General features: G+C 38.8%; 1 protein-coding gene across 1 annotated transcript in view; it reads right to left on the reverse strand.

Moving 5' to 3' along the window:
• Positions 1 to 3,923: 3,923 nt before the first annotated feature.
• The window catches only part of BCKDHB (branched chain keto acid dehydrogenase E1 subunit beta), a 135,816-nt gene continuing 125,575 nt past the window's right edge, over positions 3,924 to 14,164 (reverse strand). The window contains exons 10-11 of the mRNA XM_061989932.1: positions 10,109 to 10,261; positions 3,924 to 4,227 (exon numbers count right to left, since the gene is read on the reverse strand). Coding sequence (XP_061845916.1) covers positions 10,121 to 10,261 — 141 coding nt within the window. The 3' untranslated portion in view covers positions 3,924 to 4,227; positions 10,109 to 10,120. The remainder of the gene's footprint in view (positions 4,228 to 10,108; positions 10,262 to 14,164) is intronic.

The raw sequence follows: 14,164 nt of genomic DNA on the forward strand, positions 1-14,164 counted from the left end.
TAAGCCTGAAACAGGTCCTGCCCACACGTTATCTTCAGATATTCATCTGACACCTTGTGAGTTACAGTAACTTGCTCCAGCCAGGGGACATTTAACAGGCTGAGGTTTTGCTCTCAGTTGTTCATATCAAGGAACAAACTGCCCAATTCAGCATCAGCTTGTCACTCCAGAGACAATTCTTTCTTTCACATGTGTGTGCCAGGTATCCCACCTTATGTACTTACTGGGGATTCGAGCAATTTGTTTTGAAAACTGAGGTAAGCCCCAATCTCAGTGCTAGCATTCTATGCAAGCTCACAGAAGAAAACCAGACAGACATGAGCTATCCAAGCCCCCAAAAACAAAGGGCTCCATTTAGATGCTTGAATGCAGGCAATTAGTGCCATTTGAGATGCTCTAACGCACCCAAGACACACATGGGGTTGGCAAGATATCACATAGGACCTATGGAAGCAGCAGCTGAAGACATGGAGACCATGCAGGATACCCCAGGGTGTCTCAAACAGTGCTCGATGCCAAAGCCTAAGCAACCACATATAAGTTCTAAACCTCTCATTTATGGTAAAGTCAGATGCACATCTCCTGTGTCTAACAAACACATATCTTGCAGAGCAGCTAGGCAGCAAAAGAGAGCTACAAAAGAACTGCATCCTTATGGTGAGTCTACTGAAACCTGGCAGGGCTTACAGACTGTGTCAGCTTATTTTGTTATGAACATATAATGCTCACTGAACCCCATAAGCTGCTGTGATAACAATCTCTGCCAGCTTGCTGAATGGATTCCTTTCAGTTGCTGCCTCTGAAGTTATGTGGCCTGAACAGACTTTCTGCAATACACCAGTGCACTAGGAACACCATTTTTTAGCTGCAGGAGCAACAGAGCTGTCTGAAAAGATTCATGAGCTCAGAATTGATTATGAGACTGTAGGAGCAGAAGGTCGTTGTGTCAAGGCTCCAGGCTACTGCAGTAAGAACGTCCTAGTGGTTAATCCTCTTATAAACACATGCACTTCCATGAGAGAGAATATCTCTAATGATTTAAATCAAATTTTTATTAATTGGTGCTCTGTTTATCATGTCAAGGTTGTTTTAGCTCTACAGTCCTAACAGAGCCAGATGACAGAAGAAGAGTATACAACTCTTTCATCTGCAGTTAATAAATCCGGGATCCCACGAAGGCTGTGCGTGTCTCTCTTGAATTCTAGTCTCAGCATCCATCATTAAGCTAGGTACCATCAATATTTCCAGCAACTGGCATTCAATGAGCATGACTAAACAGATTACTAATTTTCTGGACTATCAGCAAGGAGCACTGACATGATTTTTGCTTTAGAAGGAATTACTTAGAGTGAAACAAACAATCACTGTCCAGGTTAAAGCTGAGAATATTCCTCCACACATTTTTTGCATAACCTAATGAATCTAATTAAGGGACCTAAGCAGTTAAACACCAGAAAATATTACTTGTCTTTGGATTTTATTATTAACTGAGGAATTTAATGAGAAACAGTTATTTGTATGTAACAGCACACACCTTCCCATCCAATTTAGAACTAAATGCCCTTATTACCCTACCACGCTCCGTAAACAGCCACCATCACGAGCACAGGTTACATGAGTGGATGCTGCCATCTAGGCAAGCTTGACGGAGCAGCACCTGTTTTACAACATTGCTACGGGGGAAAAAAAAGAATTCTATTGTCTGAAATAGAGGAGAAAGGAACAATTTTTTCATCTCATCAAAGAAAATGACACATCACTGAAAACACAGAACTTGCCCCTCAACCAGACCGTAATAGTCCACATTAAAAGCAAACATTTTCTACATGTTTATTAAGAAATACATTATTCTGTGTTTCCATATAGGCAGCTGGCTCCAAATTAGAAACTACTTTCATCTATGGAAACTGCAAATACAAAGTAGACAGTGTTAAGGATATTGATTACAAAAGCACAGCTTACTACGGCAGTACAATAATTGCATCTAGTTTATATGCTTTGAAATCTAGTCACAGTACATTTTTTGAAGGCAGTTACTACAGTATCTGTTGATTATCCAAAAAGAGAGCAGTGACTTTAAAAGCCATTTTTCTTCATAAAACCAAAATAGTTTCCATCCAGCACAACAAATATAAAATACATAATGAATCTATCTTATTTAAAACAGTAAACAAATCCTATACATAGCATTTACAGGAGACTTACAAACAGAAGGTTGACTAGTGTTGTCATTTTGATTAGAAGCATTAACAAATAGCTTCATTATCAGTTGTGGGAATCCGTAGGGAATCTATGACCTATGGATGCAGAATCTTACATAAAATGGTAGTAGGTCCTGAAAAAAAAGATCATTTAGCATCATTCATCTGTACAAGTTGTTTTTGAATTGACATCTGCTGGATGGCAAGCATTGTGTCACATTACAATGCACCATGCTACAAGGATTGCTGCTGAGGTTTGGGAGAGTGCGACGAGAGTGGCTGAGGAGCCCCAAGAAGTACACCACTTTGAGGTAAATGTGTCTGCTCTTTGGCATTCACAATCAAGGTTGCTGTCCTGAAGGCCTCGGACTTCAGTGGATTTGCTCAATTAACAACGTCCCAGATCATCAGAATGGGTCATGGAGGGGCATAGGGGAGAATAGGACAAGGGGTAATGGGATGAAGCTGGAACACAAAAAGTTCCACTTAAACATAAGAAAAAACTATTTCATTGTGAGGTGAGGGAGCCCTGGCACAGGCTGCCCAGAGGGGTTGTGGAGTCTCCTTCCTTGGAGGACTTCAAGACCCACCTGGACATGTTCCTATGTGACCCTGCTTCTGCAGGGGGGTTGGACTAGATGATGTCTAAAGGTCCCTTCCAACCCCTACCATTCTATGATTCTATGATTCTATGATTCTGAGTGAAGTTATCCTCCAGAGTTTCCTCCCTGGCATGTTCCTGGCATCATCTTGAGGACTGCCCTTCGCAAATTTGTATACAAAGGAATTCTTTGTTCCTGAAAAATCTCCCTAAATAATAACGGAAATGTGGTTATCTGGCTACAACTTCTCAACTCCTCCCATCTTTCCCTCATATAAGAACAAGCAATGCAGTATGAGATTGATTTTTACAGAGAGTAAAGCATCCAAAAAGTCTAGGAATTGCTGAATTCACACTTAGGTGGTGGAAAAAATGAGCAGAGCTGGTACCAAAGGAATTCAGTAATAAGCTTTGAAACTACTGTGCTGGAAGAAGATCTGCTGCCCTTTGAGCTGTCCTGAAATGTAGGACAAGAGAGGATAATTTTCACATCTTTGCTGTGTCCTTGGCTTGTTATATGGAAAAGAAGGGCATTATTAAAAATGAAGCAAACCTCCACTGAACTCAGAAGCTCTCAATCTGAAAGGCTGGACTCCTTTTTGCACTTAGAGATGTTCCATGCCCTTTATACTAGCACAGGAAAAATAAACATTCAGGTTTAATTTTTTAGTAGAAGGTTTTTTTGGTACTTTCATATTTCTGTGTCTTTAACAACAGAAAATGGTACATGTGCTGCCTCTTCTCTCACCAATGACATTAGCATGTCAGTTGTTATCTTTTCTCTACAAACTGGAACATTTTGCACAAGTACCTAGCAGCAGACACATTCCACATCTAGAGGGAAAATAATTAAAGATATCACAGCAAAGATGTACCAATGGAACCTCTCACCTACAGCAACAAAGCAAAAATCTCTTTTACATGAATCCACTCAATGGAAAGACAGCTAATGACACTGGTTAAAGGAGGTCTCCATCAAACCAGATGCACAAGCTGGTCTGGTTGTCTAAGGTTTATTTTGTTGAAAATACAGTCACATTCAAATAACTTGGTTTCTCCCCCAAAAATAACAAAACTAAGAGACAACAGGTGCATAGTATGTTTTATTGAATAAAACCCTGCTTGGTATTTACACAGTGAAGTTTAGAGATGTAACTTAGCAAAGCATGTTGATGTGTAACATTCATAAAACATCTGGGATATCTTTAAATAATTGAAACTACTTATTATAGCAATCATCTGCCCATCATTGATTTCATAATTGAGGAAGCTTTGAACTTTCTGAAGAATAGTCAAGATGAATACTAAGGATAGTTGAGTTCAGAGAAAACAGTCTGCTGTGTGAATTCCAAACCCAAAAGATCTGAGTAAAGTGTCAAGAGTTTTGAAGGCAGCTTCTGTACTTCCCTGTTGTTCTTCTCATCCCTGCAGAAGAAGATGACAAAACAAATTACAAATCTTTAGCCTGAAAGTAATATCCAAACTTAAACACACAGTACCTTTCATGGCAATTTATAACAATGTTTTAACCTCAAGGTGTGTGATTTATAATATAATGCTTATCATGTATTAAAAACTATATTATATCTTTTAAGCCATCAAGGCAGACATGCAGAAATTAGAAAGGTTGCAACTGATATCTGATGTCAAGACAACACTACTTACCACCCTTTATGCATCAACTTGATGCATCTTCCATCCCACTCTAGCATGTTAAGCAAAGGGTTACGTGCTGTTTTTATAACCTTGTACTAGATACACTATCAAACTACTATTACAGTGAAGAAGAGTCTTGTAAAAAAAAAAAAACTATAGTCAACACCTTTCCAATGTATAGGGTTTTTTAAAGACCATTTCGTTATCCCTGATCTTGCATGAATTCTCAGCAAAGCGTGAATGCAAGTATGCAACAGCCATACTAACAAACTCATAGTGCTTGCAGACTGTTGTATTTGGACTACTCCCTGGTTGTGAATAAGACATTAATCACTTGGCTATTTGCATGACTACTGCCATTCATCAGTAAAACATTATAAACCAGGAACATTGCATCCCACTTATGAGGTTTTTTATTCTAGTGGGTTACAGACAATGCATTACAAAAGGCAGGCAATCTAGCCTGCCACATTTGGGATTCTGGGTTGACAAAAGCATGGTTGTTAGTCTCAGGTTAAAAAGAAATTATCTTGCCCAGTCTCTCATGTTTTACATACCAAGCAGGGAGAGGAAGCATATTTTTTTCTGTACCTTAAGTTAATGTCTATGAAGCTCTGCCTAATAATTAGGCATGCAAAGAACAGACAATAACTAACCAAAGTATCTACTAAATCCCTTCCTGTTTCCCAGGATAACTTACTGGTTGAGAAAGGTAAAGCATTTGCCAGTCTCTCCCAGCTGGAGCACTGGTTCTGAGCAAACTTCATTGGATCTTGAAGTATAACTTAAATTATATGCTCAGAAAAAAAGTAAATTTAAATCAACTCCCCATCGTCCACTAACATCAACTAACCTTTAAGCACCAAGATTAAACTTTATATAAACTTTACCCCCTGCACCAGTACAGGCTGGGGGTAGAACTGCTGCAGAGCAGCTCTGCAGAGAGAGACCTGGGAGTCCTGATTCATAATAAGCTAAATATGAGCCAGCAATGTGCCCTCGTGGCCAAGAAGGCCAATGGCAGCCTGGCATGCATCAAGAAGAGTGTGGCCAGCAGGTTGAGGGAGGTTCTTCTCCCCGTCTCCTCTGCCCTGCTGAGGCCTCATCTGGAGTCCTGTGTCTAGTTCTGGGCTCCTCAGCTCAAGAGGGACAGGGAAGTGCTAGAGAGAGTCCAGTGCAGGGCCACCAATCTTGGAACTAATCAGGGATCAGGGGACTGGAGCATCTTTCATATGAGGAAAGGCTGCAGGAACTGGGGCTGTTTAGTCTGGAGAAGAGGAGACTGAGGGGTGATCTTATTAACATTTACAAATATCTAAAGGATGGGTGTCAGGAGGTTGGGACATCCCTTTTTTCTATAGTAGCTAGCAACAGGACAAGGGGTAATGGGATGAAGCTGGAACACAAGAAGTTCCACTTAAACATAAGAAAAAACTATTTCACTGTTGAGGTGAGGGAGCCCTGGCACAGGCTGCCCAAAGGGGTTGTGAAGGTTCCTTCGTTGGAGTTCTTCAAGATCCACCTGGACATGTTCCTATGTGACCTGATCTAGGTGAATCTGCTTCTGCAGGGGGTTGGACTAGATGAACTCTAAAGGTCCCTTCCAACCCCTACCATTCTACGATTCTATGATAAAGTAATTCCTTAATGAAGTTCAGAGTGATAACTGTATTTTTAGAGACTAAATTCATAATAATGGTGCCTTTACATGCACACACATACACACACACACTCTCACAAGGCAAACTGGCACTTGTCAGGGACAGCTTTAAAATTCAGAATTTGAGAAGAAAACCGAATAAATGTGGTATAAAAAGCTGCAAGAGGTAACAGAGAAGCGCTTGGCTCTTTGCCATTTCTATGCTGCAGCCACTCTTCCCCATCTTTACGTACCACAAGAGCACATATTATAAAATTTGTGTCTGTTTTCTTCTGTTTCTTCTTTTTTTTCTTTCTCTTCCCCAAATGAGAAGCCAGGCACTGTTCCATCTATCCAGGAAATGTATATCCATCCTAATCTCACTGTTTCTTTGCCCTTTATCTTTTTTTCCAACTACAGAGAGTTATCTGGAATACAGCTGCCTACCTGGAATCTATTTCTCTTATAGCTAACATAGCTATAATTTTTAGTAACTGAGAAGCTGCTGAAAGATACAGATTTTGCTCTGGTTTGTCTTATCAGTGAACTATACAGTATGTGTTGTCAAATGTTGTCTTTGAGAGGGAAAACCATCTGTACTGTCAGTCTCAAGATAAACAACTATGCATGTGTGAGACACTGTCAACAACGGTTGAATAAAACCAAATGTACATCAAGATAATAAGGCTAAGTTTAGAAACGACTGACTGTAGCATTCAGCTTGAGGCCCTGCATTAGTCTCAGACACAAAGTAGTAAGTTAATTCTGGTGCCTGAGAGGAACCTTTCTGGGTACAAGGTACATTCATACACACAGCCAAACATATTTGATGGAGAGATTGGTTTGCTTGGTTTTTTTTTAAAGAAGATGTAGATTTATTCTACCCACTTGTGTGAATTAAGGACAGAAAGATTGACACACCAATAACTTAAAGAAAAGTATGAGTTAGCATCCTCATGCTTTAACACAGAACCTGTTTCCAGGTCTGAAGAGGACTTTCAAAGAGTGGTAGACCATGAAACATGGTGTTATCTAGTAACAAGAGCAGGGACTCGTATCTGTGTAGACTTCATGAAATGACGCTTTAGGTAACTTCTCACTCAAACTAGAAAGATTTCAGGCCATGTTGGAAAGGACTATCTGATATATACCACTGATATATTTGACAATTACCACTTCACTTTTTCTTTTTATCCCCACAGCCTGCCTGAAAGCAATAGATGAAGTAACTTCTAGAAAGTTGTGGATTAAGGGAAAAGAAGGTGATAGCCAGCCACTCCCTCAGGTTGTATCTAACAGAAATGACTTGAAACACAAGCCAAGCAGCAACTTAGCCAGCCTGGCCACTCCTGCAGCTCAAAAGTCAACCCTAAATCTCTCTTCACCTGAATGTGCTAGCTCCTCTGTCTCTCCAGTAGTAGGACAAGAAGAGAACTAACTTTTCTAACATCCAGAAGGCTATAGCTGTACTCAAATCCACACAAACTGTAACATCATATCTTAGAAAACATATCCCTGTCTCTGTACACATAAGATGGTCTGGAACACATTAGCCTCATCAGTCCTGACCAACAGCAAGTAATGTCACTAATAATGGTTACAATTGGAACAAAAAGAAGCAAATGTAAAGCAAACCTTCCATTTCTCAGAAACGTGAACACACTACCTTATATGTAAACTCTGTGAAGTAGATGAGAGCATGGAGAACTCCTACAACTGCCACGTCAAGTATGTAAGACCAATTATCTACTATAGCACACAGAAAAATAATGGAACAGTTCCCTGAAAGATACCTTACAACAAGGCACATTAAGGTTCTCTCTTTGAAAAAAACCCTTTGAGCAGCTCATTCTGTAACACTAAAATCTAGTCACACTCACCAAAAGACACGGTGTTATGGGCCCCATCCCTGAATGTTTTCTGAGACAAACCAGAAAACAGAGTTTTCTGTGTCTTCTCATTGTTTTCCAGACAGCCGTTAGTAAACCTTCTCTTTGATATGCTAAACCAATGTTTTCAGCTGGCCAATAACCACCTCTGTTATTTGTGTGTGGCACAGATCATAGAAGAAAGGTAAAAAATGTAGATGAACTTTCCACGTTTTAGTCCATATTATCTTCACAGAAACGTTTAGTGAGGACTTCAAGTGTGAAAATTGGACTGTGTGTGTATTCAATACAATCTCAGAATACACATTTTTGCTTCTCATACCTCCCTCACTTTACCATTCAGTAGAGGAATGGAGGTTAAACTAAGTTTCTGAACTACCAAATGTCCTCAGTTTGTCCCCCTTTCCTTTGTTCCTTTGGTTTCCTTTGGAAAGAAACAGATTAGAGGCTACCTAGTATGGCCTCATAACTTTCTTCAAAGAGCACACACAACCCATTCTTTTAAGGAAATCTTCACTGACTTTATTACAGAGGTGTCCAACAAAAAATAAAATAAGTCTTTGATTTTACTTCAACTCAGACAAAAGGCAAGGACAACTGTCATGGAAGAGAGAGTGTTTACCACATACTCTACAAAAAAGTTCATAAAATAGTAGAATGGTTTGGGTTGGAAGAGACCTTAAAAATTATCTAGTTTCAAACTCCTCTGCCAAGGCAGGGACACCAGACCATGTTGTTCGAAGCCCCATCCAGCCTGGCCTGGAATACTTCCAGGGATGAGGTATCCCCAGCCTCTGTGGTCAACCTGTTCCAGTGTCTCACCACCCTCACAGGGAAAAAGGCCACAACATTCTTCAGCTCTAATCCTAAGGAAACATCCTAGTACATCAGGAATAGGTGATTTTGGACAAATATTGTAAGTGGAACTACCTTATTTTGGGGAGACACTGCCTGAAAGGTAACATTCCCTTTTCACATACAGGCATTCGAGGGAAACTAAGAGAGCAAAATGCAAAAAATCCTCCAGAAAGTACACATATAAACGAGATTAACACTGAGGTATTTACAATCTCTTATTTCTAGCCCTAAATGTAATTCACAACTTAATGTACAGGTAAAATGGACACAAGAGGGAGCCCAGGATATAGGGCCCACCTTGGCCTTCCTTTCCTTGGCTCAAATCTCCCTGCCTGGCCTATTACAGAACCTCCTTATGCATAAGAAAAACAGGCCTGTTGTTTTCCTCTTCTTTTTTAGTTGAGATATACAAGACCCACCATGACTCAACCTCAAAAACTAGGCCACTTGATTAACTTCATTAAAGAGAAGCAGAGAATACAATGTGTTGACACATTTCCTAACTATTAAACTTTGGTCATTAAACACCAGAAGTTCTCCCTCAGAAATAAACAATACTAGGTCATAGTTGATGACTGCACAGTCTACTGCTACTACTTAGTATTGTATTACAACTACATGAAGAGAAAAGATGCTGCAGATTGTGATTAGTAGACTATTAGTAGACTATTCTATAGGTAATAGAAATGTATATCACTTCACAGACTTGGTGCCTGAAGGGCCCTGCAAACCAAAAGCATGATCAAATTACATAACAGATGATAATGAATATATTTAGAATAAATATTTAATGTCACAGAACTCTAAAATATTAAATGTACTTATGTATTTTCAATGCTCTGTGCCTGTTTGCAATGCAGTGCTTACATTCAGTGTAAATTGGACTTTACTAGTACCTCACAGGCCTCTCGGAAAAGTGAAAAATGATAACGTTTAACACCATGGTTTGCCTATGAAATAATGCTAAGTGTTCCAATATAGGTGAAAACGTATTCTGGGCATTACTATTCCTTTCATCGTTCACTTTATGTTCTTGTTGCTTCTCAGGATTCGAGACATTTAATTTTCAGACTGATTAAGCAAGGTAATTAATGTTAAATACTGACTTCAGTGGCACCACTTAAAAATATTCCTTTAAGATTGAAGGCTCAATGCCTTAAGAGGCAATTCTTATAAATAATTGAGTAGTAATTTAGGCCTAAACCTTGCAGTCACTCTGTCAGAATCCTTACCAGGCAAACCATCAGCAAAAGATATTTCTCACCTGTATTATTGCTCAGTAGTTAATCATTTTTCGAACAGCGTCATAGCATTTCCATTTGTCTGGGATGTAGAAAGGCTCAAAGATGTGAGGGAAAGGAGTGTCATAGCCACATACTCTTGAAATTGGAGCTTCTAAATTCAAAAAGCACTCCTCCTGTTAATAGAAACACAGAATAAATGTTAGTGAGGCCATTATTTTCAGGAGTCTTGCATCACAAATGGAGGTCAAATGAACTTTGCCAGACTGACAGTCCTGGAAACTCAACTTTCTATTTATATCACAGCATAAGTAGTCCAGACCAGAACAGTGCTTCCTTTTGCTCAAAGGTCCATATTAAAATAACAACTTGTATTAATGTTCTTTTCACTTTCTACGTGTGTGCTGCATTAAGTCATAGGCAGGTTATATTTAGCACATCTGCTATACATCCAGACAAGTGCTGCCAAGAAAAAAATATTTTAAGAACAAAGGAGTAAGAGTTTCTTCCCTGTGCTACTTTTAAGTACACAGAAAAATTGCATAATCTTTATCAGTTAATATCAATACATAATCAAATATCTATTAGCACATTCAATTTCTTTGAACCCTTAAATTATTAAGATTCTAAGAAGCATTAAGTAGTTACGAGATTTAGGAATAGATCTGCATATATCCAACCCTTGAGTCAAATCCATGCTCTACACAAAGCCCCACCACTTGTCTATTCAGAGATCCCATTTGACAATGACTGTGAGAGTATTACAGATACATCACATTAATCTGAAAGCAACCTATGGAAATGTGTAATAGTATCAGCTTTAATAACCAAACATATAGTGGTGTTTCAACCTTCCTGCTCTCTAGTACGAGTGATGGCATAGTCTCCTTCCTTGGAGGTCTTCAAGACCCACCTGGACACGTTCCTATGCAACCATATCTAGGTGAACCTGCCTCTGCAGGGGGGTTGGACTAGATGATCTCTAAAGGTCCCTTCCAACTCCTACTATTCTGTGATTCTATGACTACGAAAATCTGCAAGTAGATGCAGAAAAAGCTTTCCAGATTAAGCTGATGTTGATGTTAATTATCAGCTCCTTTTATCACCATATCTTTAGCATATATATTTGCTTTCCAGAGCAGAGAAATGAAGAGACAAAACATATCTCCTCCTGGCCTCTCCTTTATGGACTGGAGCAACTGAGACATCCTGGCCAACCTCCTGTACTTGGCTCAACAAAATGGAAGGTGAAGGGTGATCTATCAGTCCTTTTCCACTAGGCACACAAGGAAACCAATCTAAGAGCTACACTTTTCTGCAGCAAAGTGCTAAGTATTTTCTCAGACTGATGAACTGTTTAGAATGCACATTATCTTGCAGGCCATGGCAGCCTAACTAATGCACTGTGCTTCCTATACATCAGAATATTTGGCAGCATAGAAGGTACTCGTAACACGCTGAGTATAATTATAACCTTTTGCTCCAGCTACCACTTCAGAGCATTGTGAATTGGTGTATTTCTGGAAGACAGATGGAAGTGAAAAGTCCAAGAAGTCATGTGATTGTATACAGTGTCATCACATTAAACAGTGAACTAATTCACCTAGAAAACTTCAGTCAGAATTGGTCTCAGGTAAAAATATATGCAAATTTTTTTTTAACTCCATTTTCAGGCATTTCTTTGCTTTTCTTTGAAGCAAAAGATTCACATTAGTAAAAAGTGCTGAGAAGTAGACTGTATTAAATCCTTTCCCTGCCCATGAGGCAGATGCTGATGTCCTACCCCAACCTGCAGTGAACTGTATTTTGGACTTTTATCAGTCCTTAGTTTCCATGTGGTGACTGCCCAATAAAACAAAGCAATAGCTTTCAGACCATCCCAAAATCAACTTCCCAGACCACCTGTGAAATTGCATTACACCAAAACATATGAGTATACTCTAGACCCACAGCCTTCCAGTCCTTCATTGCTGTTTCAGGGTACCCAACACAGAACTACTACTTCAGAGAGACCTTTTGATTACATCATAACCAGCTCTGTGATAACAGCTCATCCTAAATGAAGTTTGGAGAGAAATTTCAATACTTTAACTAAAGATATCTGCTACAACATTCCCCACGCATAGGAGATCTACACAGAGAGCTTCATTGCACCTTCAGGAACTCAAGCAGCAGAGAGAAATGCTGGCTGTGACTGGCAGGCAGGGTCATGAGCCCCCAAGCTGCCTATGAACATAAATGTCACCTAGAATACCCAAGCCATATGGAATTGTTGCAAGCATGCATATATATTAATTCTATTGTTATTTTATTTATTTCAGAATACAAATTAAGTCATAAGACTTTACAAAATTCCACTTAATGTATTTTTTTCGCTCAGAGAGAAAACAAAACAGCCGTTACAAGCACCTCTTCTCTGGTTTTAAAACTCAGCAATTCCTTTCACTTTTGGTAATACTCCTATTGCTTTGAGACTTGCACAGTTTCAAAGAATGATGTGGGTTCCTTTGCCTCAATAAGTCAGAGAGTGAAGCTGGGATGAGCAGATGAGCAGTGTTGTATTGTCAGATACCACCCAAAAATGACGGCCCAATACAGGTGTAAGAATTTTTAAGTCTGAGCTACTCTCTGTGTATGTGGACAAATGTAACTCTCTTATTGTTATTTTCTTGAGGTAAGGGAGTGTGTTTGCAGATTTTTAACTAAGTTATTACACTGCATGTGTAAAACACTTCAGGGGCAGAAAAACCAGACCCAAGCTGCTGGTGAAATCAATGAAGGAAACTCTACTTATATATTTCATCAAAGTCAACACAGCTTCACAAAGATTCACACCCAAGGGGCTCTCATTGTAACAGTGTCATGCATAGAATTTCACATTGTAATAGTTTGTCATGATAAAAGTAATCTTCCTAGCAAATGATAACATTTGCATAACAATACACTGAACAAACTGCTTACATCTTTTAGAGATATAAGAATTGCCTGGATTGGAAGAAACTGCCAAAGATCATCTAGTCCACCAGTCCTCAGTTTAAGATCATCTTACAATGTATGTATTGTTTTACCTTACCAGCCATACCTAAAGTCATAAGTAAATCCTATACATATGTATATTTTGTTGTGCCAAGGACTGTTAAGATTATCAACGTGTACATTTTACAGATGGAAGTTTGGTTCATTAAGAGAAATTACTGGAGTAAGTCTCTCAAGGTCACTGACCACAGTAACAACAGAAATGCTGCAGACTTAGCATCAGATGTCAGATGTTTCTGACATCTTTTGAGGAAAAACCTTAGGAAAAAAATAGAAACTGTTTTGGAAGTAAACTAGTAGGCACAGAGTTTCTGGTTCAATATAACATGGTTTAAATTCAGTTTTGAAAAACAGTATGAAAAAGTCACACTTATTTAGTAGAACACTCACTAACTTAAAAGTCTCAACTGATGTAAAAAGTTATTGTTTTATTAGAGAAAAAAAAGCTTATAAGGGAATACATATAGTTATTACTCTAACATATAGAAATTTTCTAAAAAGTCAGACAAAATATGATATCATTTTTCTTCCTGCTTCCTTACTGCAGAAGTCAAATTCCAGCCTCAGTTATTCAATATGTCCTTTGCCTGAATTTTACTCAAAGCCTCCTGGAAAATACATTATTATATTCTAGAAAGGCTTTTTAATTGGGCAAATTATTAAATCTCAATATTTGATGTTTAATGAATATTTTGGAAGACTTTTCAAAACCAATCTTTTGTCTTGATGTTTAGGATAGATGTTAACACCAAGGACTTGCTTGATGTTGCATGACTGCAGTTGAAATGCAGTCTCTAGAACGAGTTGCACTCTCCCTGTTTCCACAAATTACAATATTCCAGTATGCTAATATGGAAAAGTTTATCCAAGTTCTGAGTGTAAAATTCTTAAAAACATGTACAACTGAAAATTGCAGGCTTTCACAGAGACACACAATCGTATGATATGGATAAAACAAGGAAAACAAATCCATTATTAGGCATTACAGAAAGAAAGCATTACTAATCCTTCTGCAACGTATAGAAAAATAAAGCAATCTGCTC

Source organism: Colius striatus, chromosome 2 (genome assembly GCF_028858725.1).
Source record: "Colius striatus isolate bColStr4 chromosome 2, bColStr4.1.hap1, whole genome shotgun sequence".
Lineage (NCBI taxonomy): Eukaryota > Metazoa > Chordata > Aves > Coliiformes > Coliidae > Colius > Colius striatus.